Below are 25,784 nucleotides of genomic sequence, written 5' to 3'. Positions count from 1 at the left end.
TGTGATTTTGGTCTATTATTTGTTTGAAATACACTCTTATTGTATAAAATGATTTTTAAATTTTTTTTTTTATTTTTGTTTAGCAGGCCTGGGCTGGGTTCAACCCCCACTCACCCCCCAGTGCACAGGGGCAGGTGCTCTAACAATTGAGCTACAGGCACCCAGCCAAGATTTTCAAATTTTTAACAATGAAAATAGTTAATCTCACCACACAAATAATATGGAATTATATACATATTATCTATATCATTCTTTAAAATACTTGTAAAAATAGAACATGCTCATGCTTAAAACTATAGCTTTTCTTATTCTCTATCCTTAACTTCTGTCCTCAAAATTTCCCACTATTAACAGATTCTTGTCTTTTCTTCTAGGAGGGAAATATAGTATAAATTCCATGAAGGGAATGACTGAGCCAGAAGACATGCATGTCCGAAGGCTTCTGATCCTACTGTCAAATTGCCATGCACAATGGTTAGACCAGTTTGTACTCCCCTGAGCAATGTCAGCGAGTGCCCACTTCCCTCCTCCAAACTGTCCTCACATAGAATAAAAACAACAACAGACATTTACAAATTTGACAAGTAAAAAAATGATATCGGGTAGCACCTATGGCTCAGTGAATAGGGCACTGGCTCCAAATACTGATGGTGGTGGGTTCAAACCCAGGCCTGACCAAACTGCAACAAAAAATAGCCGGTGTTGTGGCAGCCGCCTGTAGTCCCAGCTACTTGTTAGCTTTTTTGCATCTCCAAACAGATTTTTCCCCAATTGTGCTTGTGTTTTGGGAGCACAATTTTTGTTAGCCTCAGTGTTTATTTGCATTTTATGTTTTTATAGTAGCCTTATATGGAGAGTATAAAACTCTTCACAGTCTTCTTTTGGCAAATCTCTTGGGTAGTTGCCTGTGTTTCTTAAGTTACCTCAAAATAAAGTTTAGTGTTGATAGTTGTTTGGTGTTGTAAGCATATTATTGAAGCCAGAATTTTACTAATATTCTTGCCTCTAATTAATTGGAGTTCTTTATTGAAGTTATTCATATCATGTGAACAACAAACCAATGGAGGTAGTTGAATCCTGGAATTTAAACTAGCAACATAGTGAATAGATATGTTGCATGATAAATAAATGGTAAGGAGGTATTCCTATTTGCCAAGTTTTAAGAACTTTACTTAAATAATTTCACTTAATCAAAGTAATGCTATGAAGCAGGTGAGTACAAAGACCTGCATTATTATATTATCATCAGAAAACACTGATCTCAGAGACATAAGTAATTTGTCTCAGCTACTTGGGAGGCTGAGGCAAGAGAATCGCCTAAATCCAGGAGTTGGAGGTTGCTGTGAGCTGTGACACTACAGCACTCTACTAAGGGTGATAAAGTGAGACTCTATCTCTAAAAAGTAAATAAATAAATAAATAAAATGAAATCACATTTAAATTTTGAAAGTATTGGTTACAATTTTAAACTTTGCGTATTAGCTGTTTATATTTCTTTTGTGAGTTGTTTGTTCATATCCTTCACTCATTTCTCTGTTAGGGTGTTCATCATTTCTTGTTGTTTTATAATACAAACTTTTTTTTTTAACTGCCACAGATCTTCTATTTATTCATATTATTAAAACAGCAATAGTAGAAATAAATGAATGCTACATTAATGGAAAAAGAACTCAGGAATGAGGTCATTAAATAGAACTAACTACACTTCAAATATTGATACCATGTATTTCCCTGATTCGTATCAGGTAAATACCTAATCTATCTACCCAGAATTCTGGTCTCAGTGAAAATGGTCAGAGACAATCACAAAGAAGGTGCTTTATATCATCAGGTCCATTTTAAAAATGATTAAATCCTTTGGGAAAATCACTTTAGTCTTTTTTTTTTTTTTGGTAGAGACAGAGTTTCACTTTATCGCCCTCGGGTAGAGTGCTGTGGCGTCACACAGCTCACAGCAACCTCCAACTCCTGGGCTTAGGCAATTCTCCTGCCTCAGCCTCCCAAGTAGCTGGGACTACAGGCGCCCGCCACAATGCCCGGCTATTTTTTTGTTGCAGTTTGGCCGGGGCCGCGTTTGAACCCTCCACCCTCGGTATATGAGGCCAGCGCCCTGCTCACTGAGCCACAGGCGCCGCCCTTAGTCTTTCTTTTTATCAGAGATTTCTGCTGGTCCTCTTGTTGGTAATCCATTTATGTCTCCACCCTTACAGTCTACTTTGCCTTTATTTTTATCGTTGGATTCTTGTACAGCTTTTCTAGGCCATATACAACTAACAAAAGGGGAAATCAGAGGGTATATGTATGGCTCCAGGAATTTTTTGTGGACCCACAGCAGAACCGGAATGACGATACAAGGAATGCACACCATTGTAGCAGGCTTGAGCTCCGGTGATCACAGAGCTCAAATGTCAATGTCCACCCAAACTTTTCTTTTTTGAGACAGTCTCACTATGTCACTCTTGGTAGAGTGCTGTGGCATCATAGCTCACAGCAACCTCCAACTCTTGGGCATAAGTGATTCTCTTGCCCCAGCCTCCCAAGTAGCTGGGACTACAGGGACTCACCGCAACCCCAGTTATTTCTTGGCTGCAACTGTCATTGTTGTTTAGCAGGCCCAGGCTGGATTCGAACCTGGCAGCCTCGGTGCGTGTGGCTGGCACCGTAACCACTGTGCTATGGACACTGAGCCAATAAAAACTTTTAATATTTTAATGTTTTATTGTAGTGAAATACACAACATGAAATTTACTATCTTAACTTTTTTGTGTGTGTACGGTTAAGAGACATTAGTGCATTCATATTGTTGTGCAAGGATCACTATGATCCATCTCCAGAACTCTTTTTTTTTGAGACAGAGCCTCAAACTGTCACCCCAGGTAGAGTGCTGTGGCATCAAAGCTCACAGCAACCTCCAACTCCTGGGCTATAGCAATTCTCCTACCTCCACCTCCCAAGTATCTGGGACTACGGGCACCCACCATAACACCTGGCTATTTTTACAGATGAGGTCTTGCTCTGCCTTAGGCTGGTCTCCGACCCGCGAGCTCAGGCAATCTACCCACCTCGGCCTCCCAAGTGCTGGGATTACAGGCATGAGCCACTGTGCCTGGCCACCCTCCTATTTTCTGTCTCTATAGATTTGATCACTATAGGTACCTCATAGGAATCATATGGTATTTGTCCTTTTGTGACTGGCTTATTTCTTTTAGCACAATATCCTCAAGGTACATCCATATTGTAGCATGTGTGGGATTTTTCTTCTTTTTTAATGCTGAATAGTATGCCATTGTAGGTATTATGTAAAAAAAGCATTTTGTTTATTCATCTGTCGATAAGCATTTGGGTCAGTTCTACTTCTTGGCCATTGTGAATAATATTGCTATGAACGTGGGAATGTAAATACAAGCACACATACTTTAAACTAGTTTGACATTTGTATTTATTTATTGCATAGAAAACATAGGATTAGTAACAATATCCACCATTTACTCAGCATGTTTTATGTGCAATGTTATGACAGTCACGGGAAGCAGAAATCATGCCCATTTTTTTCAGAGAACAAAATTGATGCTCAGATAATCTGTGTTAACAGTGCATTGCTGAAGCTGGAATTCCAATTCCAGGCTATCAACTCCAAAGTCTATACTTTGAACCATCATATAGGTATTATACTATCCCTCAAACATATAATCTTTTCAAATCCCAGATGATTTTAAAAACAATTTTTATTTCTTTGGCCGGGCAAGGTGGCTCACGCCTGTAATCCTAGCACTCTGGGAGGCCAAGGCGGGTGGATTGCCTGAGTGCACAAGTTCGAGACCAGCCTTAGCAAAAGCGAGACCCTGTCTCTAAAAAAAATTGAAAAATTAGCCATTGTGGTAGATACCTGTAGTCCCAGCTACTCAGGAGGCTGAGGCAAGAGGATAGCTCAAACCCAGGAGTTTGAGGTTGTTGTGAGCTCCAATGCCATGGCACTCTACCCAGAGCAATAGAGTAAGACTCTGTCTCAAGAAAAAAGACTTATTTCATTTAGAGATGAGGTCTCACTATGTTGCCTAGGCTTAAGCACAGTGACTATTCACAGGGTATCCACTGGCCTTTATAGACCCCAGCTCTTGAGCTCAAGTGATCCTTCCACCTTAGCCTCCTGAGTACTGTAGGTGGGTACCACTGTGCCTGGCTGACACTTACCTTTTAATTTTTTTTTTTTTTGTGGTTTTTGGCCAGGGCTAGGTTTGAACCCACCACCTCCGGCATATGGGACCGGCGCCCTACTCCTTGAGCCACAGGCGCCACCCACCTTTTAATTTTGTTTATTGTTTTTTTGTGATATGAAAATATTAAACTTGGGCGGCACCTGTGGCTCAGCAGAGTAGGGCACTGGCCCCATGTGACAGAGATGGCGGGTTCAAACCCAGCCCTGGCCAAAAACTACAAAAAAAAACATATATATATATATATTAAACTTTTGTATTTTGGCTCAGCGCCTATAGCTCAGTGGCTAGGGAGCCAGCCACATACACCGGAGCTGGCGGGTTAGAACTCAGCCTGGGCCTGCCAAACAACAATGACAACTGCAACCCCCCTTCCCCCCAAAAAATAGCCAGGTGTTGTGGTGGGCGTCTGTAGTCCCAGCTACTTGGGAGGCTGAGGCAAGAGAATTGTTTAAGCCCAAGAGTCTGAGGCTGCTGTGAGCTGTGACGTCACAGCACTCTACCAAGGGTGACATAGTAAGACTGTCTCAAAAAAAAAACTTTTATATTTTAGTCAAATCCATTAATCTCTTCCTTTTTATAGCTTCTGCCATCAATATCATGTTTAAAAAATCTACTCTCACTCTAATATAATGACAATACTTACCTATATATTTTTCTATTCCTTTATATGAATTTATACACATATTTATAACGCATCTGAAATATATTTTATGATGTAATATGGACACCTTGCTTCACCCCACCCCATAAAGAGTGTTAACCAATTGTTCCATCACCATTGCCTTACCAATTTGAAATACATATATTACACACTTCACACACATATGTGGGGTGGTGGAGATGTTTCTAGATCTTCTATTCTGTTTTCTTAATTTCTTTCTTTCTCCTTTTTTTGCAGTTTTTGGCCAGGGCTGGGTTTGAACCCACCACCTCCGGTATATGGGGCCAGTGCCCTACTCTTTGAGCCACAGGCGGCAGCTGCCCTGTTTTCTTAATTTCTATGTTAATTCTGTAATTCTGTTCAGGAAGTTTTAAAATAGGATGCTGAAAGGGAATTGCTAGCTTGAAGCTAGATACTCCGTTTGAGGGTCAAAGATGGGCCGCCAACCTGCCAACCTATTTGGTCTGTATCTGCTTCTGCCTTTTCCTTGCAGGGTTCCTCTGAGTTTGTTACATTGTTCGTCTCCACTTGCTTCCTGTCACTTCTTTACTTGAGACCCCGGTGCAAAGCCCAGGTGGGGATCTTTAGGATTTATGTAACACTCATGTATGTTGAACACTCGAGAGGGCACCTGTGGACAGAATGACAAATGTCAGTAGCATTTCCATTCCTCTGGAAACGTTTCCAGTGCTCCTCCTGGGCGTTGGCCCACAGTTCCCACAAGGAGCTTAAGCTCCCAGATATCTACTCTGGAAATTAGATTTGTTCCTCTCTCTGCATAAGTTTCCCTCCAGCAAAGGATGTAGGGTTTCCTGTTATGGAAGGCAAGTAAACTGGGAGGATACCAAACAATATGTGGACAATCTTTGTATTTATAAATGTTTTTGAAAACTCAGCTCCTGGCTGAGCACAGTGGCTCAAACGCCTGTAATCCTAGCACTCCAAGTGGGTGGATTGCTTGAGCTCAGGAGTTTGAGACCAGCCTGAGCAAGAGTAAGATAAAATAGAAAAACTCGCCAGGTGTAGTGGTGGGTGCCTGTAGTCCCAGCTACTTGGGAGACTAAGGCAAGAGGATTGCTCAAGTCCCAGAGTCTGAGGTTGCTATGAGCTACCATGATGCCACAGCACTCAACCCAGGGGGACAGAGTGAGACTCTGTCTCAAAAAACAAAAACAACAAACAAATAAACAAACAAACAGGTCCTTCAAGCCAGTCTTGGGACTCATGCTTTCATGATGCTGTGGGCCAGGTTGGTCTCTGCTCCACTCCAGGAAAGAGCAGATCCTGGGCAGAAGGTATAGTGAAGGCCTGGGTAGAGCTGGGCATGCTAGGCTAATGTCATACTTTTAAGATTACCCTCACTTTATTTATTTATTTTGAGACAAAGTCTTACTATGTCAGTAAGAGTAGAGTGCTGTGACATCACAGCTCACAGCAACCTCCTACTCTTGGGCTTTAAGCGATTCTCTTGCCCCAGCCTTCCAAGTAGCTGGGATTGCAGGCGTCCCCCACAACGCCCAGCTATTTTTTTTTTTTGGTTGTAGTTGTCATTGTTGTTTAGCAGGTCTGGGCCAGGCTTGAACCCACTAGCCTCAGTGTATGTGGCAGGCACCCTACTCACTGAGCTACGGGCACCGAGCCAATACTCTCACTTTAAAACAGTTATTCATTGGGCACATCCGTTTTAATTTTAGGTATTTAGAGTAGTGCAATTTTCTATGCTTAACTTTCTGGTAGGTAGAACAGCTATGATGATGATGATGATGATGACGACGACAAGGTCTTGCTTTGTCACCCAGGTGCTAACTCTTGGGCTCAAGCAGTCCTGCCTCAGTCTCCCAAGTAGCTGGGACTACTGGTGCGCACCACCATGCCTGGCTCATTTTTTTAGTTTTTTGGTAGAGACAGGGTTTCACTCCTTTTGCTCAGGGTGGTCTTGAACTCCTGCCCACAAGCGATCCTCGCGCTTCAGCCTCCCAAAGTGCTGGGAATTCTGGTGTGAGTCACCGCGCCTGGCCCAGAACAGGTTTTTATAAAGGGGTAAGGCATAGAAAGATGCAATGAATCATTTCGTCGCTCAGCAAGTCATAGTTCCCTCTCTTTAAGACTTGGGGAGCCTGACTCCTCGCCTAGGGCCCTTCGGCGCCGCGCGGCAGGCCGGGCGGCGGCGAAGGGAAAATGAGGCTGCCGTCCCACCGCCTGCTGCAGCGGAGCGCCGTGACCCAGGCGCGGCCGGCTCCGGGGGCGGGGCGGACGGCCGCCCCGGGCTTAAGCGCCGCACCCTCCGCACTGCCTGGGCTCCGGCCCGAGCCGCGCGCCCGCCCCGCCCGTCCGGCCGGGCCCCGCACCACGCGACAGCGAGCGCGCCCTCGGCACTGGCCCTGCGGCAGCCGGCAGGGAGCGGCCGGACCGGCGAGGCATGGCGGGCCGCCGGGCGCCGGGGGAGAAGCGCTGGCAGCTGGTGCGCTGGTGAGTGGGCACCGGGAGGCCGCCGGGCCTGGTGCGGGCGCGAACCCGCGCGCCCTGAGTCCCGAGGCCCGTCCGGCGCGGAAAGGAGCGGGGGCGCTGGCCCAAAGTTTCTTCCCGAGCTGAGGTTGTGGGGCTGGGTTGACAGAAAGGCGTTGGGTTGCCTGGTCGTAACCACCCAGTGTCCCCGCGCTGGGTTTTAGCGGTTCTGATAGGCGCTGGGTCCTGGGATCCGGGATCCTGTCCCAGAAGTCAGGCTTTGGAGGGATCTGGCCCTCCTTCCACAGGCACACCAGCGGAGTTTGTCTTATTCCCTTTCCCCTACCGTAGCTTTCCCATTTGTGATGTGGGGGTCCCCCACTTACCTCCACTTCTTCTGGGCCCTGGACTTAGGCCCCGGAGTACACAACCTACACTCTCCATCCTCCACTCTCATGTTCAAAGAGATGCTTCAGCACCCCAATCAGGGATCCCTGGGGCTGGGCACTTTGGGAATGGGGAATTAGAGAAGGGGGACTACGCGGAAGGAAAGGGGACTGGATTCCTGTTCGGGTGGGTAGTCGCCCCTTCCCCCACGGCAGTGCGGTCAGGCTGGGAAATCAGAGCTTGCAGTGTCAGGTTACCAAGCTGCAGGCGGAGAGGGACACAGCCAACACATCACAGTCAAGTCCTCTGGGTTGGGTCCCTGGAATGCACGTCCAGGTGTCTGAATGTTCGGGACTACTTCATCTATGTGAACTCTGCTTGATGGTACTTAGAATGCAAGGCAGCCTGCTCAGCCTAGCCTGGACCTCAGAGGACATCTGGATTCAAAGGAGATTGTCCAGATGGGACCCTTCCCCATCCCAAACCATTCCACCCACAACAGGCTCAGAGGGCAACTCTGAAGTAGCATTTCTGGACACATCTCACCAGGTACATTCTGTAGCCTCAATACAAATAATAATAATAATAATAACAACAACAACAACAATATCACTGATAGCAACCTGGATTTCCTGAGCACTTCCTCTGGCTGTGTACTAATCAAGATTCAGTCATTGATTTATCCTTCACATACCCACAGGAAGGATTTAGAATCCCCATTTTGCAGATGAGTAAATTGAGGATCAGAGAGGGAAAATGATTCATCAGTGTCAACCAGCAAGCACATGGCTGAGTTAAAATTTGATAGATTTTAGTCAAGGGCTTAACTAGTCCTCTCTTTTGCTTCTTATTTTCTGGGCAGTCCCACGAGGCCTGGCTACACATTCAAGTTTACATTGTGAGAAAATCCCAGCATGTCAGAGCAGGCCAATGGGTTTTCAAGTTTATTTATTGAGTTTTGAGACAGACTCAAGCTGTCGCCCTGGGTAGAGTGCCATGGCGTCATAGCTCACAGCGATCTCTAACTTGGGCTCAAGCATTCCTCTTGCCTCAGTTTTTCTATTTTTTTTTTTTTTTGAGACAGAGTCTTGTTTTTTTTTTTTTTTTTTTTGTAGAGACAGAGTCTCACTGTACTGCCCTCAGGTAGAGTGCCATGACGTCACACGGCTCACAGCAACCTCTAACTCTTGGGCTTATGCGATTCTCTTGCCTCAGCCTCCCAAGCAGCAGGGACTACAGGCGCCCACCACAACGCCTGGCTAGAGACAGAGTCTTGTTATGTCACCCTCAGTAGAGTGCCATGGCATCACAGATCACAGCAACCTCAAACTCTTAGGCTTAAGCGATTCTCTTGCTTCAGCCTCCCAAGTAGCTGGGACTACAGGCGCCCGCCACAATGCCCAGCTGTTTTCTTGTTGCAGTTGTCATTGTTGCTTAGCTGGCCCTGGCCAGGCTTGAACCTGCTAGCCTCAGAGCATGTGGCTGGCACCATAGCCACTGTGCTATGGGCGCCGAGCCAGTTTTTCTATTTTTAATAGAGGTGGGAGTCTTGCTTTTTGCTCAGGCTGGTCTCGAACCTGTGAGCTCAAGCAATCCAGCCGCCTGGGCCTCCCAGAGTGCTAGGATTACAGGCGTGAGCCACCATGCCCAGTCAAGATTTATTATTTAGCAATGGAACCACTTTTCAAATGAAACTTCAATACACACATCAGATAAGAGTAGAGTTATTCTACTTTTGAAAAACTGGTGAGAGGTGGGCCGTTACTTAGTACCCTTTTCCTTGAAATGAGGGCCACCATTCCAGGACCCTAGACCCTTCCAGAATTAGTTCCCTCATTTCACAGAGGAAGAAATAGGAAGAGTTTTAAAAGAGTAGAACTTGGATACCTGCTTTAACTCATACCCTCAACTCTTGCCTTCGGCATTGTCTGGCTGGGCTGTTTCTTAGACTGGATCTGATGAAGCATGAAATGTTGTTGGTGGTCTCAGTGGGGTTTTGGGTCCTCCCTCACCCCTAGTTAAAAGCCCATCTGTCTGAGAAGGTCCTGAAGATGTGACTTGAATGGGGGGACAACCTGGCAGGAAGCATTCTCCTGAGGGCAAAATACCCTTTGAACCCTACCATGCTCCGGACACCGTCAGCCTTGGCCTCTGGATACAGGGCTTCATAATGAGTTGGTCTGCTTTCCCTTTACATGAGTCAGGATTCTTTCACTTCTAAGTTGTAGAATCAACTCAAATTGGCTTAAAAGAAAACGGAAATTTATTGGCTCATTGAACTGAAAACTCCAAGAATTCTGTGTGTTTCAGGCACAACTGGATTCAGGAGCTCAAATAATGCCACCAAATACTGTCCTGATCTCTTTCCCTCCTCTCCTTTCCTCTGTTTCAGTTTTACTGCTTGTGGAGGTGAGGTACCTCTTTGGATTAACAACCCTGTCAAAAGATAGCTTCCCTTTGGGGGGAGGGCGGCAGCGCGGGTTTCAACCCAACTCTTTTGATGTCATCTCATTGGCCTGACCTTGATCACTGTAGTCAGGGGAATAGGAAGCTCTGATTGGCTAAGCTGGGTGGTGTGCGCATCCACAGAGGCGGGAACTGGGGTCAGCTCCATCCAAACCTTGCAAGTTTGAGTAGGGGAGAGAGTGGTGAATGGTTATTGGGGGGGAAAAAAAAAACAAAAACAGGTCCATTTAACCTTCCAACAGCCATCTTCTTTTGGATTTGCCTCCAAACTCTTTGCAAAGTACCATAAACTTAACTAGCATTTCATTGGAGCCATCAGCTCAAGTTGCATTTTTGGTTTGTTTGTTTGTTTGTTTGCAGTTTTTGGCTGGGGCTGGGTTTGAATCCTCCACCTCTGGCATATGGGGCCGGCACCCTACTCTGTCGAGTCACAGGCACTGCCTTGTTTGTTTTTGAGACAGAATCTCAGTTGCTCTTGGGTTGAGTGTGTGGTGTCATAGATCACAGCAACCTCAACCTCTTGGGCTCAATTGATTCTCTTGCCTCAGCCTCCCAAGTAGCTGGGTCTTCAGGCTCCTGCCACAACACCCAGCTATTTTTAGAGATGGGTCTTGCTCTTGCTCAAGCTGGTCTCAAACTCCAGAGCCTAGGCAATCAGCCCACCTCGGTCTCCCAGAGTGCTGGGATTATAGGAGTGAGCCATGGTGCCCGCCCTGGCATTTCTACTGTTTGAGGGCCTGTGTTGTGTTCTGCTCTGTTTTTGACTGTGGGGGTTCAGAGTCTAGAAAAGGCAGCTGATGGGGGATAGAGGCAAAGATTGTGTGAATAGCTGAGAAGTGCAGAGTGCTCTGGTAGTGTTCTTTTTAGGAGCAGTAGAGTATTCCACTGTAAATTTGAACTACTAATTTCTACAATTTCTTTACCTAGTCTCTACTGATCTTTTTTTCTTAGAAATTTTTGTCATTATTATTATTTTGGTACAGGGGTCTCTCCATATTGCTCAGGCTGGCCTCAAACTCTTGGGCTCAAGCAGTCATCCCTCCCTTGCCTCCCAAATAGCTGGGAGTACAGGAGTGCACCACCATGCCCCACTCTCTACTGATGGTCTTTTAGGGTATTTTGAACATTTTGATATTTATAAACTTTCTGAAGTGAACATCCTTGAATTTATATCTGTGCACACTTATGCAAAGATAAAGGTGGATATATTTTTCAAAGTGAAATTCCAGGAAGAAATCATATGCATGTTGTAAAAAAGTACTGGCAACCTAATCTCCAAAGAAATTGTCCCATTTTATATCATGTCCAGTGATGTCTGAGATTCCAGTTTCTCCGCAACTTTGCTCACACTGGGATTAACAAACTTCAAAAAAATCTTGGCCACCTTGTTCTCTCATTGTTTTAATTTTCATCTCTTTTAGGAGAAGTTGAACATTTTTTCATGTTTATTGGTCACTTGTGTTTCTATTTTTGTAAACTACTCATTTATTTCCTTTGCCCTTGTTTCCCTTAAATGTTTGCTCATTGCATTATTTTTATGTTGATCTGTAAAAACTCTTTGCTTATGGTGGGAATTAGTCCCCCCTTTTCAGTAAATATTATATTTTATTAATTATTATTTTTTGAGACAGTCTCACTTTTTTGCCCTTGGTAGAGTGCCTTAGCATCATAGCTCACAGCAACCTCAAACTCTTAGGCTCAAGTGATTCTCTTGCTTCAGCCTCCTGAGTAGATAGGACTACAAGAGCCCGCCACAATGCCTGGCTGTTTTTAGAGATGAGGTCTTGCTCTTGCTCAGGCTGGTCTGGAATCTGAGCTCAGGCAATCCACCCACCTCATCCTCTCAGAGTGCTGGGATTACAGGTGTGAGCCACCTTGCCCAGCTGCAAACCTTATATATTATGCTAAGTGAAATAAGTCAGACACAGAAAGAGAAATACTGCGTGAAACCTAAAAGAGTGAAACCTAAAAGAGTTGAGCTCATAGAAACAGAAAGTTGAAGGGCGGTCACCAGATGTTGGAGGTTGGGGGAAATGGGGAAGATGTTGGTCAGAGGGTACAAAGTTTCAGTTTAAGATGAATTCTGGACATTTAATATACAGCATGGTAACTATAGTTAGTAATTTATTATGTACTTGAAATTGGCAAAGAGTCGGTCTTAAGTAGTTTTGCCATACACACACACACACACACGTGTGTGTGTGTGTGTACCCCCACACAGGTAACTATGTGAGGTAATGGAATATTAATTAGATTTATTGTAGAAATCGTTTCACACTATACATATATATCAAAACATCACATTGTACACTTTTTTTTTTGAGATAGACTCTCACTGTGTCGCCCTCGGTAGAGTGCCATGGTGTCACAGCTCACAGCAACCTCCAACTCTTGGGCTTAAGCGATTCTCTTGCCTCAGCCTCCCAAGTAGCTGGGACTACAGGCGCCCACCACAAAGCTTGGCTATTTTTTGGTTGTAGTTGTCATTGTTGTTTGGCAGACCCTGGATTCGAACCTGCCAGCTCCTGTGTATGTGGCTGGCACCCTAGCCGCTGAGCCACAGGTGCTGAGGCTGTACACTTAAACATGTACAATTTTATTTGTCAATTATATGTCAGTGGAGCTGGAAAAAGAATTTCAAATTTTAGAACAGTTTTAGATTTCCAGAAAAAGGGTGAGGATAGGCTCAGTGCCTGTGGCTCAAGTGTCTAAGGCGCCAGCCACATACACCTCAGCTGGTGGGTTCAAATCCAGCCCAGGCCCACCAAACAACAATGATGGCTGCAACCAAAAAATATTCGGGCGTTATGCTGGGCGTCTGTAGTCCCAGCTACTTGGGAGGCTGAGGCAGGAGAATCGCTTGAGCCCAGAAGTTGGAGGTTGCTGTGAGCTGTGATGCCACAGCACTCTACCCCAGGCAACAGCTTGAGGCTCTGTCTCAAGAAAAAAAAAAAGAAAAGGGTGAGGATAGTACAGAGTTCCCATATACCCTACACTCAGTTTCCCCTATTGTTATAATAACACCTCACATTAGTATGGTACCTTTGTTACAACTGATGAACCAATACTGATATATTATTATTACCTAAAGTCCATAAGTTAATCAGATTTCTTTAGTTTTCCTTAATGTCCTTTCTCTGTTCTAGGGTCCCCTCCAGGATACCACATTGCATTTAGTGGTTATGCTTCCTTAGGTTCCTGTTGGCTGTGAACATTTCTCAGCCTTTCCTTGTTTTTTGATGACCTTGACAGTTTTGAGGAGTACTGGTCATATTTTGTAGAATGTCCCTCAATTGAGATTTGTCTGATATTTTTCTCATTATTAATCTAGGGTTATAGCTTGGTGCCTGTAACACAATGGTTACAGAGTTAGGCACATACACCAAGGGTGGCGGGTTCAAACCTGGCCTGGGCCAGCTAAAAGACAATGACAACTGCAACAAAAAATAGCCGGGAATTGTAGGAGGTGCCTGTAGTCTCAGGTACTTGGGCGGCTGAGGCAAGAGAATCGCTTAAGCTCAAGAGTTTGAGGTTGCCGTGAGCTGTGATGCTGTAGCACGCTACTCTGTCTCAAAACAAACAAACAAACAAACAAACAAGGGTTGTGAGTTTCTGGGAGGAGGACCACAGGGATTGGGTGCTATTTTTATTATATCATATCATATTATATTATATCGTTATGACATATATACAGTTGTCTCCCTTATCTGTGAGGAGTTGGTTTTGGGACCCCCGCAGATACCAAAATCCAAGGTTGCTCAAGTCCTTTGAGTAAAATAGCATAGTATTTGCATATACCCCATGCACATCTTTCACTATACTTTAAGTCACCTCTAGATTATGTATACCACCTAAAGCAATGTAAGTTCAATGTAAATAGTTGCCATACTGTACTGTTTTTTTTTTTTTTTTTTTTTGGCCATGGCTGGGTTTGAACCTGCCACTTCCAGCATATGGGACTGGCGCCTACCTCTTTAAGCCACAGGCGCCACCCCCCACTGTACTGTTTTTTAAACATATTATTATTATCATTATTATTTTGAGACAGAGTCTTATGTTGTCACCTTTGGTAGAGTGCTGTGGTGTTACAGCTCAGAGCAAACCCAAACTCTTGGGCTTAAGCAATTCTCTTGCCTCCGCCTCCCGAGTAGCTGGGACTATAGGTGCCCGCCACAATGCCTGGCTATTTTTTGTTGCAGATGTCGTTGTTTAGCTGGCCTGGGCTGGGTTTGAACCCGCCAGCCTCAGTGTATGTGACTGTCATTGTAATCACTGTGCTACAGGCGCCAAGCCATCAATCATATTATTTTTTATTGGGGTTATATTTGAACTTCTTTCTTCAGGAGACATAGATTCAGATTACCTTGCATATATTCTGACTAAATATTTTTGACCTAAGTTTGGCTGAATCCAAGGATGTAGAACCCACAGGTAAGGAGAGCCAAACTGTACTATCAACATGACTTATCACTGTTGCTATTGACCTTGATCACCTAGCTGAGATGTTTGTCACTACTGTAAAGGTACTACTGTCCCTTTTTCCCCTTTCCATACTGGACTCTTTGGAAGAAAGTTACTATGTGTAGCCTCCATTAGTGTGGAGTTATAATCCAGCTCCTTGAGGGCAGGGTATTTACATAAGTAGTTTGGAATTCTTCTTCATGGAGTCTCCCTCATTTATCCAGTAGTTCAATCATATTTATATTGGTATGCACGTATGGATTTTTTTTCTTTTTTTTTTTTTTTTTTGTAGAGACAGAGTCTCACTTTATGGCCCTCGGTAGAGTGCCATGGCCTCACACAGCTCACAGCAACCTCCAACTCCTGGGCTTAAGCGATTCTCTTGCCTCAGCCTCCCGAGTAGCTGGGACTACAGGCGCCCGCTACAACGCCAAGCTATTTTTTGGTTGCAGTTCAGCCGGGGCCGGGTTTGAACCCACCACCCTCGGTATATGGGGCCGCCGCCTTACCACAGGCGCCGCCCCATGGATTTTTTTTTTTTTTTTTCAGTTTTCTGGCCGGGGCTGGGCTTGAACCCACCACCTCCGGCATATGGGGCCGGTGCCCTACCCCTTTGAGCCACAGGCACTGCACACACATATGGATTTTTTTTTAAAGTAATAGCTTTATTGAAATACATTCACATACCACACAACTCACCCACCTGTGTAAAGTGTAAAATTAGAGGCCAGGCATGGTGGTCACGCCTGTAATCCCAGCACTCTGGGAGGCAGAGGCAGGTGGATTGCCTGAGCTCAGGAGTTAGAGACTAGCCTGAGCCAGAGGAAGACCTTGTCTCTAAAAATAGCTGGGCTTTGTGGCATACACCTGTAGTCCTGGCTACTTGGGAGGCTGAGGCAAGAGAATCCCTTGAGCCCAGGAGTTTGAGGTTGCTGTGAGCTATGATGCCATGGCACTCTATCGAGGGTGACAAAGTGAGACTCTGTCTCAAAATAAATAAATAAATAAAGAAAGAAAGAGTAAAACTAAATGGTTTTTCGTATAGTCACAGAGTTGCATAACCATCACCACGATCGGTTTTGTAACAACAATAAGGCTGGAAAGTGCAGGATATGTTTGAGACAATAAGAGCTGATGGTTTTGGCTGGGGATTCAACCTATGTAGAGAGGAGTATGAAAAATAGTGCCCAGAAGAGACTAGGGTCATGTGATGGCAGGGCTTGAATGCCAAACCAAAGAGCTTTCATTTATTTATTTTTGAGACACAGTCTCACTTTTTTGCCCAGGCTAGAGTGCCATGGCATCAGCCTAACTCACAGCAACCTCAAACTCTTGGGTTCAAGAAATTCTCCTGGCTTGGTGCCTGTAGCACAGTAGTTAGGGTGCCAGCCCCATACACCGAAGTTAGTGGGTTCAAATCCAGCCCAGGCCAGCTAAAACAACAATGACAACTGCAACAAAAAAAAATAGCCCGGCGGGTGGCGCCTGTGGCTCAGTGAGTAGGGCGCCGGCCCCATATACCAAGAGTGGCAGGTTTGAACCTGGCCCTGGCCAAACTGCAACAAAAAAAATAGCTGGGTGTTGTGGCGGGTGCCTGTAGCCCCAGCTACTTGGGAGGCTGAGGCAAGACAATCGCTTAAGCCCAAGAGCTGGAGGTTGCTGTGAGCTGTGATGCCACGACACTCTACTGAGGGCGACATAGTGGGACTCTGTCTCAAAAAAAGAAAAAAGAAATTCTCCTGCTTCAGCCTCCCATGTAGTTGGGACTATAGGTGCTTGCCACAATGCCTGGCTAATTTTTCTGTTTTTAGTGAAGATTGGGTCTCACTCTTGCTAAGGCTGGTCTCAAATTTGTGAGCTCAAGCAATCTGCCCGTCTTGGCCTCCTAGACTGCTAGGATTACAGGTGTGAGCCACCAGGTCTGGCCTTCTTTTTTTTTTTTTTTTTTTGAGACAGAGTCTCAAGCTGTTGCCCTGGGTAGTGTGCCTTAGCATCATAGCTCACAGCAACCTCCAACTCTTGGGCTCAAGTGATTCTGTTGCCTCATTTTTTCTATTTTTAGTAGAGATGGGGGATCTCGCTTTTTGCTCAGGCTGGTCTTACACCCCTGAGCTCAGGCAATCTACCCACCTTGGCCTCCCAGAGTGCTAGGATACAGGCATGAGCCACCACGCCCTGCCTTGGCCTTCTTGCCAAAATTGTAATAGCTGATAGTGGTTTAAAAGCATGGTCCTCTGTGTACTGTTCAGTAGAATTTCAGGTTCATGGCAGGTTAACTGGGAAAATATTTGGGGTCGGATGGTTTGTTTTTCCTTATATTCAGTGTAGTCCAATTTGGCAAGCAGGCTTACTAAGTTAAATGTACTACACTTATTAATGGAGATAATCAATGTCAGAGCATTCCCAAGGATGTAATAAGTTAATCATGGTTGCTGTTATGATTTTTACGGCAGGCTGGCTCAGAAGATCAGAGGGCTCTGTGAGGATGTTGCAGAGATTTCAGAAATGGATCAGACATAGTCTTTGCACTCTAGTGGGGAGACAGACAGGCACATAAATAACTCATGTACAGATGAGCAGAGAGAAACGTGTGATCAAGGTTAAGCAAAGCATCCCGGGAACTTTGGTGCTGACATGGATTCTGGAAGGCTAGAGGCAGATTCTAGAAGTGGTGTGGGCTGAGTGGTTGGGGCAGGTATGCAGCTTTGGGGTAAGGATGGAGGGAGGGCAATCCAGCTAGGAGCAGAATCTGAGCAAAGGTTTTGATATAAGACAGGGCATGTCTGCAAAAGGAGTCATAGATCAGGGAGACGGGGTCTCTGTGTGTGAATGTGTGTGTGTGGGTAGCCTGAAATGGTGGGAAAGGCTGCAATGGAACGAAGTAGGGAAGGATTGGATGTCTTCGGTGAACAGTTTGGATGCTATCTGATAGGCAGTGGGAAGCCCCTTTTTGGGCAAGGGGAGAGCTGATAAGATCTATGTTGGGAGGTAGGAGCTGGTATGGACGAGGGAGAGGATAGGGCTGATAAGGGACAGGTTAGGAGGAAACTGGATGTGAGGGGCTGATGGTGCCAGCAAGGCCGGACCTCTGCTGCTTCCTGCTTGTGCAACTTTGGGCAAGTTCACCTTCCTCCCCCAAGCCTCTTCTTCCTCATCTCTAAAATGGGATTGCCCAGATTCATGAGGTTTGATGTGAGGCTTAGAGGAGATAGTGCAGTGGGTGGGTTTGCTGTCAGTGAAGGCACAGGACTGGAAGAGGCTGGCGAGAATGTAGGAAGGGATGGTGATGATGAACACGTGGCATTATCTCATTTAATCCTCGCCCTTCAAAGTGGTATTATAATTATTATTATTATTGATGAGACAGAGCCTCAAGCTGTCACCCTCAGTAGAGTGCTGTGGCATCACAGCTCACAGCAACCTCCAACTCTTGGGCTTAAGTGATTCTCTTGCCTCAGCCTCCTAAGTTGCTGGGACTACAGGCGCCCGCCACAATGCCTGGCTATTTTTTTGGTTGTAGTTGTCATTGTTGTTTGGCAGGCCCGGGCTGAATTCAAACCTGCCAGCTCTGGTGTATGTGGCTGGCACCTTAGCTGCTTGAGCTATAGGCGCGGAGCCCAAAGTGGTATTATTATTATGATTCCCATTTTACAGACGAGAAATCTGGAACTCATAGTGGGAAATCCCTCCCCCCTGGTAAGTGGAACCAGGTTGGGGTGCCCGAAAGCCAGGATAACTACTTTGCTGCAGAGAGAACAGTGCTTTCTTTCCACCTGCCTATGGGCAACCGGGGTGGAGAGAGAGGGGAGGGGAGGAGAGGCTGGGTTTGGTTGGGGTAAGAAGGCTGAGGTCATACCCATACAGTGACAGAGTGAGTGGGGGTTGGCTTCTGAGTGGGCTTGTGCATGCCTGGTGTGTGGTCTGTCAGCCCGGGAGAGTCCCTGTGCCTGCTCTGGGCGTCATGTCCTCATCTGTGAAATAAAACTATTTTACTTTTTGAAAACATAATATGGTCACATGGTTTGACCAAAACTGTTATAGTGCTCCCAGCCACTCAGCTTCCTTCCCTGGAGGCACCATGTTTACCAGTTCATCAGTGGTTTCAGTCTCTGAGTGGTTTCATCTCAGCCACAGAGATGGCAAGTGCATGTCACTCAGGGCTGAATCCTGAGGAACTCCAGGACGGGGAAGACAGGGAAACTCATCTCCAGAATAGGATGTGATTGGCCAGGTGGGGTGGCTCACACCTGTAATCTTAGCACTTTGGGAGGCCAAGGCAGGTGGATTGCCTGAGCTCACAGGTTCAGGACCCGCCTGAGCCAGAGAGAGACTCCATCTCTTAAAATAGCTGGGCATTGTGGCGGGTACCTGTGGTCCAAGTTACTCAGGAGGTTGAGGCAAGAGAATCACTTGAGTTCAAGAGTTTGAGGTTGTTGTGAACTGCGATGCCACGGCACTCTACTGAGGGCGATAAAGTGAGAATCTGTCTCAAAAAAAAAAAAAAGAATAGGATGTGATTAATCAGGATAGGTTTCTTGGAGGAGGCAATTTTTGAGCCAGGTGGTACGGGAGGGGAGTCATCTTAGGGCAGGACTCAGGTCACAGAGGAGAGTCATAGTTGTCTCTGTCCTCATCTGGCAGGAATGCTCCATGGACAGCCATCTGTACAAACCAAGAAATGGGGGACAACTTTGTAGCTGCCTTCTCCCTACCTGTGTCCAGCGCAGCACCAGGTCCTGTCAGCACCACCCCCTTAGTTCTCTCCCGAGTTTGCCCATGTGTGCCCATCTCCAGCACCTCCCCTTCCCCAAACCAACCCTGGTGTCTTTCTATCTAACCTGGCTGCTCTGCCATTTTCCACCCGGAAGCCAGGATGACCCTTCTAAAATGCCCATGGATTATGTTGAGGAGAGTGAAGGAAAGCAGGCAGGGCTATATGTTCTGGTTGGGAGGCCACATGGACGGCCTCATGCTGTCCAGCAACCCTGACTTCTCTCAGGTCAGGGCCCCATGCTTTTCCCATGCTGGCCCCTCTTCAAGGATATTTCTTTTTCTTTCTTTGTTTTTTTTTGTTTGACACAGAGTCTCACTTTGCCACCCTTGGTAGAGTGCTATGGTGTCATAGCTCACAGCAACCTCAAACTTCTGGGCTTAGGTGATTCACTTGCCTCAGCCTCCGAGTAGCTGGGACTATAGGCGTCCACTACAACCCCTGGCTATTTTTAGAGATGGGTCTCGCTTTGGCTTGGGCAATCCTCCTGCCTTGGCCACCCAGAGTGCTAAGATTACAGACATGAGCCACCTCGCCCAGCCTTTCAAGGATATTTCTACCAGACATCCTTTTCCTAGTGAGTCCTTGGTATGAACTGAGGATTTGTGTCCCTTACAAATTCGTATATTAAATCCTAATCCCTACATGCCGTGGTTTTCAGAAGTGGAGCCTTTGGGAGGTATTTAGGTTGTGAAGGTGGGGCCCTCATGAATGAGATTAGTGCCCTTATATGAAGAAACATGAGAGAGATGATTTCTCTTTTCCATGTGAGGATATAAGAAAATGGCTATCTGCAGACCAGGAAGAGGGCACTCACCAGATACTGGACCCTTGATGTTAGGACTTCTGAGCTTCCAGAACTGTGAAAAATAAACTTCTGTTTATTGGAGCTGTCTGGTCTATGGTATTCTGTTATAGCATCCCAAACTGACAAAGCAATCCTTCTTGTCCATTAGTGCTCAGCTCAAACTGCATCTATCCAGGGAGGACTTCTGTGAAATCCCTTCCCCCAGCAAATGTCCTGTGCCCCTGGGCAATATCAGAGCAGCTGTACACTTTTTTTCCCCATAACACTGAACCCAGTTTGTAATTACAAACACACATCTGGAATAGGTAATATCCCACCTATATAAGAAGATACATTGTTAAAAGGTCACTTTCCCATGCCCTCATCTCCCTGTTCCCTTTTCCCTGAACCTGGGAAATGACTTTTATTAGCTTTTGTGTCTCCAGAGTTTCTACATACAAAGATAAGCATGTATGAATTTCTACTTTATTTCCTCCCTTTTTTAAAAAGTAAATTACACATTCTGTTCTGCACTTGATTTTTTTCCTTTTAAGTCTTATAGGTCTTTGCATGAGATCACACAGAAACAACTTGGTTTATATTTTTCATGGCTGCAGATGGTTTTACTGTATAGTACCATCATCTACCTAACTAGTCCCCTATTTATTTTTTTTTTTCAAAGAGACAGAGCCTCATTCTGTTGCCTAGGCTCAAGTGCAGAGGCCCAATCATATCTCACCTCACAGATAACCTTGTCAACATGCTGGAACTGTAGATAAATTTTTCAAATGGGGGATTTAGGGGTGGGGTTGTTAAAAGGGAAATGCATTTGTCATTTAGACAGATGTTGTCAAGTTGTCCTCCAGAGGTGTACCAATTGACCCTCCTACTGGCAACATATGGGAATGCTAGTTTATAATATTCTGTTTATTCGTGTGATTAATGGATGGTTTCTCTCCTCACTGGACTGTAAGCCCCAGGAGAGCAGGGACTATGTCTGTTTTGCTCATCACCATAGGCACTCAATAAAATTGGAATGAACCAATAGATTCATGGTTCTACTAGGAGGGGGTGGCCAGAGCAGGAGGGAGACTACCTTCCCTTTGTGCTCACCTTCCCCAGCCCAGCTTCTCTGAATCTTCCAAAGGACAGCTGGGACCCCAGGAGAGACCTGGAGGTTCCAGAAGACCTAGTCCTGACTTCTGACTGCTGACCCCACTCTGGAGCAGCCTGCTGTGAAACATATCAAGAAATTCAGAGTCTTGGGTGGTGCCTGTGGCTCAAGGAGTAGGGCGCCGGTCCCATATGCCAGAGGTGGCGGGTTCAAACCCAGCCCCGGCCAAAAACCACAAAAAAAAAAAAAAAAAAGAAAAAAAAAAGAAATTCAGAGTCTTAATCCCATAAGGGGCCTAAAGAACAGACCCTTGTCAGATACATGAATCTCCAGCCCACCCTTTGCTGATTTGCCCCCAGTGACAGGGAACTTACCATTTCCAAGAAACTCCTTTCAACTTCAGACAGCTAACTTTTGGAAAGCTTTTCCATTTATTGAGTTGGAACCAGCTCCCCATAGCTGCTCCTCTTGAGGGAATTTTATTTTTTAATTTTTTTAAAGTCTAGTCAAGTGCAGTAAGGGGGAAAGAATAGAACAAGGAATTCAATCTGTAACTGACTGTGAACAATCAAGTGAGATAGCTCACTACCTTCAGACCAGCCCTCTTCAGGGAATATTAATTGTGGTCCTCTGGACACAGGACATTCTGGCAGATGAGCAGGAGGGATATTTGGGGACAGGCACCCCTCAGCAATTCTTCTCCAGCAAGGAGGCCAGCTCTGAGAAGGAGCTCTGCAGAACCCTGGTCACCTCACTGTCTCCTGTTCTGCCCACAGGTATGTGCAGGAAGGGCGGTTCCGAATTGAGGAGAGGACGCTGACTGCCTTCCAGTGGCTCTACAGCCCACAGCAACATCGCATCCTCAGCCGTGCGGACCTTGAGTCTCCCTCCAGGTAAAGGGACCCGCTGCTCTTACCCTCATCTTTCGGCCTGTGCCCAGACCTCCCTTGATGGTACTTATGCAACCAGCCCCACAATGGTCCATAATTCCACATTGGGGAACTTTACCCTACAGTCTGGGAGTCATGGAGAGGCCTCCTCCCAGGGTCCTGAAAAAAGCATATTAGCCCAGGCACTTGCCCAGCCTAGAATGCATGGAGTGATTTGAGACAACTCACTGCCTCTGCCTTCTCTTCTGTAAAATGGGTATGATCATATTTTGCCTGCTTTCTCTCAGGAGATCATGGGTCTCTAGTGAAATGATGCCCAAGATTTCCGAGTCCTGGAGAGCTGGTTCTGCTTTAAGAGGGAGAGAGGCTGGTGAATTTGCTGGGCTGCACCCACTTTGCCCTGGATGGAGCCAGACCTGCCTTCCTTGTCTGCCTCTTTTATGTCAGAGAGTCCGCCTGGGATCCTGAGCCTGGGTGGGGGACTGAGAGGTGAAGGCTTTCCTGACCCAGTTCCAGCTCCCAGGCCTCTGCCTACTCTTCCCCCACCATCGTGGACACATGTGGCCAGCATGAGCAGTCTTCAAAGAGACATTCTGGCTACCCTGCTGCAGCCACACCCCTTCCCAAGGCTTCTCCTAGACCTGACCCTGGGCCTTCCTTTCTTCTTTTCCCTTCAAAAACTCTTTGCATCAGGATCCTTGTAGCCAAGAATGAACAAGTTTTTCCTTCCAGGTGTGGCTGAATAGAAGCGATGTCATTTGCAGGGTGCATCATGGGCTGGCTGACAAGAGAACAGGCTTGATGCTCTTACTGCAGCTTCTCAAACTGGTCCCAAGAATAAGGTTTTTCAGTGATAGGACCCTGAACTTCCCACCTGCCAGGAGTCCTTTTAGCTGAGAGCAGTGCCTCTGCTCACTTCATCTCTTCTGCAATGTCAGAAGGCACAGGAAGAGAAAAGGTAGACAGCTACTCTGGGCTCAGTTCCCACAAATGAGCAAGACTAATTGAACGATGATATGGAGGTGTCAGGAACCCTGGGAAAGGTGACACACCACCTGGGAATTCTTGGCATTCAGGGAATGGGTGGTCAGACAAGTGCCCTGGACTCCAGGGAGTGGATCTCAAATAATGCAGAGAAAAGACAGAAACCCCCAAAATTTGAAGCAAGGGTATTGGGAAGTGTGCAAAAATGAAATTAGGAGTGTACAGTTGTAAATGCTTGCAGGGAAAGGAAAGAGGCTGCCCTGGACATGAAGGGCACTTGGTCTGATAGACTTTCAGTCAACCTGCAAAGCCCTACTGTGGCCAGTTGCCATCTGACATAAAATAGCTTCTCCCTTACCTTCCTGTATTTCCTTGAAAGCTCTTGGCCCTACCTGACATTATTTTATTTGTCTACTTGTTCATTTTCTGGGTCCCCTATTAGATTGTAAGCTCCATGAGATGGGGCTTTTTCCTTCTTGTTCTCTGCTGTGGCCTAGCACAGTGCCATTAAAGGCACGGAATGAATGACAAAGTAACTATAATGTAGGCTTTGAGCTTGCAGGAAGGCTGGCAGGCAGGCAAGCCCTAAGGTCCAGGTGGGCCAGCTCAAACTGCCCAAGGTAATAGCAAGGGAAGATGTGGGTGAGACATCCTGCCCATTCTGATGGTCATAGGCTAATGGAGCTGCTCCCTTTTCTGAGGAAAAGAACAAGAATGCTTTTCAGAGTCACAGAAGCAGAGCTGAGTCCTCTGAGGAGGAAAACAATCATAAAACAGTATGGCGCCATTTGAAATAACTTCATATTTCACACTCAGGAAGACTACATCCCAGGGGATTTGAAGAAGAGTTCGCTATAGCTCAGTGACTGCATTCATTTGGTGATAAAACAGTTTGTTTTTTTTTGGTGCTTATTATGTGTCCTGTTGTATATGCTTTGCAGGAATAAATTGATTTAATCTTCACAGCAATGCTATGACCTAGGTACTATTGTTCTCCCCATTTTTCAGATGATGAAACTGAGGCACCAAGGTTAAAGTAACAACAGGCAAGTGGCAGTGCTCACAACCAGTGGGAACACTGCCTCTCAGGATAAGGCTTATATCCGAAGGCAGGAGACAGGGAAGATGATTTCACTCTTTACAAAGAGCAAGAAGGGCCTGGTGTGGTGGCTCACACCTGTAATCCTAGCACTCTGGGAGGCCCAGGTGGATGCACTGCTTGAGCTCAAGAGTTCAAGACCAGCATGAGTAAGAGTCAGACTCTTATCTCTACTAAAAATAGAAAAAGTAGCCAGGAGTGGTGGTAGGTGCCTGTCAATCCAGCTACCTGGGAGGCTGAGGCAGGAGGATTGCTTGAGCCCAGAAGTTTGAGGTTGCTGTAAGCTGTGATGTCACAGCACTGTAGCCTGGGGCAGGAGAGTGAGATGCTATCTCAAAAAAAAAAAAAAAAGGACCAGGAAAGTGGCATCCACAAACCATAGATAGTTGGACTTAGCATCAGTCCCGGTCAAGTTTCAGTCCACTATTAAAAGGGATGGTTTGGGGGCACTTAGACAAGTGAATGATTGTTATAAGGCTTGGTGCCTGTAACTCAGCGGTTAGGGCGCCAGCCATGTACACTGAACCTGGCGGGTTCGAACCCAGCCCAGGCCCACCAAACAACAACGACAACCATAACCAAAAAATAGCCCGGTGTTGTGGCAGGCACCTATAGTTCCAGCTACTTGGGAGACTGAGGCAAGAGAATCACTTATGCCTAAGAGTTTGAGGTTGCTATGAGCTGTGACACTACAGCACTCTACTGAGGGCAACATAGTGAGACTCTGTCCCCCCCCCAAAAAGAAGAATGATTGTTATGAGTAAGTAAACTTCTTGAACACCCATCCCGCTGGGGAAAACTTACTGCTTTTCTGATTAGTTTTCTAGGCTTGAAATAAGGGTGGTGGAGTGGGAGACAGTGGTTCTGAGTTTTAGCAAGAAACTATTCTTTTCTTCCTGTCCCCAAATTTGCAGGTAACACAGAGGAATGAGGGCTGGGGGGATGGCACAGCTAAGGACATTGGTGACTGGGCTGCCCTTGGGTGAGTCCTGCTCATCATGTTTTTCAGTGATTTGATGAGGGAGAATGTGGGCAGCATGCTGGTGACATTGCTCATGGCAGGAACCCAGGCACCATCCTAGCAGGTGAGATGGCAGAATTGGGGCCCAAAGTGTCCTTCACGTTGGATTCCAGGTCCAAGTCTAGTAGATACAATTTAATAGGGATAAAGAAAAAATATTTTGGTCTCTAATCCTGTCTGCACGTGAGCAGTAGGATAAGGGAATCAGAGCTGTCCAAGAATTCCTATTGAGTAGAAGCTTGGGTATGGCCCCATGTGTTTTACAAGGAGATTTACTAAAGAAAACGCTCCAGTCTTGGGGCTGTAAGGGCTCAGGGCAGAGTCCAGAGCCAAGGAAGGAAAGGTCCTGCTGTTCTGAGGTTCAAACTCTAAGAGGAATGTTTCTTTGTTTGTACATTTATTTGCTAGACAGAAATTTAACACCTTTTCTGTACATAGTACACTGTGCCAGATATTACCCTTAAATGGATGAACAGTTTTG

At 46.0% G+C, this 25,784-nt stretch overlaps 2 protein-coding genes across 3 annotated transcripts in view; one reads left to right on the top strand and one right to left on the bottom strand.

The window, feature by feature from the left end:
- Window positions 1–2,137: 2,137 nt before the first annotated feature.
- On the bottom strand, window positions 2,138–2,381 carry LOC128570409 (UPF0729 protein C18orf32 homolog). The gene has a single exon (XM_053569501.1). The coding sequence runs from the start codon at window positions 2,366–2,368 to the stop codon at window positions 2,138–2,140; it is 231 nt and encodes a 76-aa protein (XP_053425476.1). The 5' UTR covers window positions 2,369–2,381.
- A 4,909-nt stretch (window positions 2,382–7,290) lies between these two features.
- The window catches only part of RAP1GAP2 (RAP1 GTPase activating protein 2), a 261,007-nt gene continuing 242,513 nt past the window's right edge, over window positions 7,291–25,784 (top strand). For both annotated transcript variants that reach the window (XR_008375566.1, XM_053569493.1), the window contains exons 1-2: window positions 7,291–7,347; window positions 22,086–22,202. Coding sequence is in view for 1 of the 2 variants with exons in the window: in XM_053569493.1 (XP_053425468.1) it covers window positions 7,298–7,347; window positions 22,086–22,202 (167 nt within the window). In the remaining variant the exon portion in view is untranslated. The remainder of the gene's footprint in view (window positions 7,348–22,085; window positions 22,203–25,784) is intronic.

This window comes from Nycticebus coucang, chromosome 18 (genome assembly GCF_027406575.1).
Source record: "Nycticebus coucang isolate mNycCou1 chromosome 18, mNycCou1.pri, whole genome shotgun sequence".
Taxonomy (NCBI): Eukaryota; Metazoa; Chordata; class Mammalia; order Primates; family Lorisidae; genus Nycticebus; species Nycticebus coucang.
This window is presented reverse-complemented; position numbering and strand designations above follow the sequence as displayed.

Excerpts from the sequence above, each read along its gene's own strand:
- LOC128570409 (XM_053569501.1), bottom strand. The coding sequence starts at position 2,368 with ATGGTGTGCATTCCTTGTATCGTCATTCCGGTTCTGCTGTGGGTCCAC.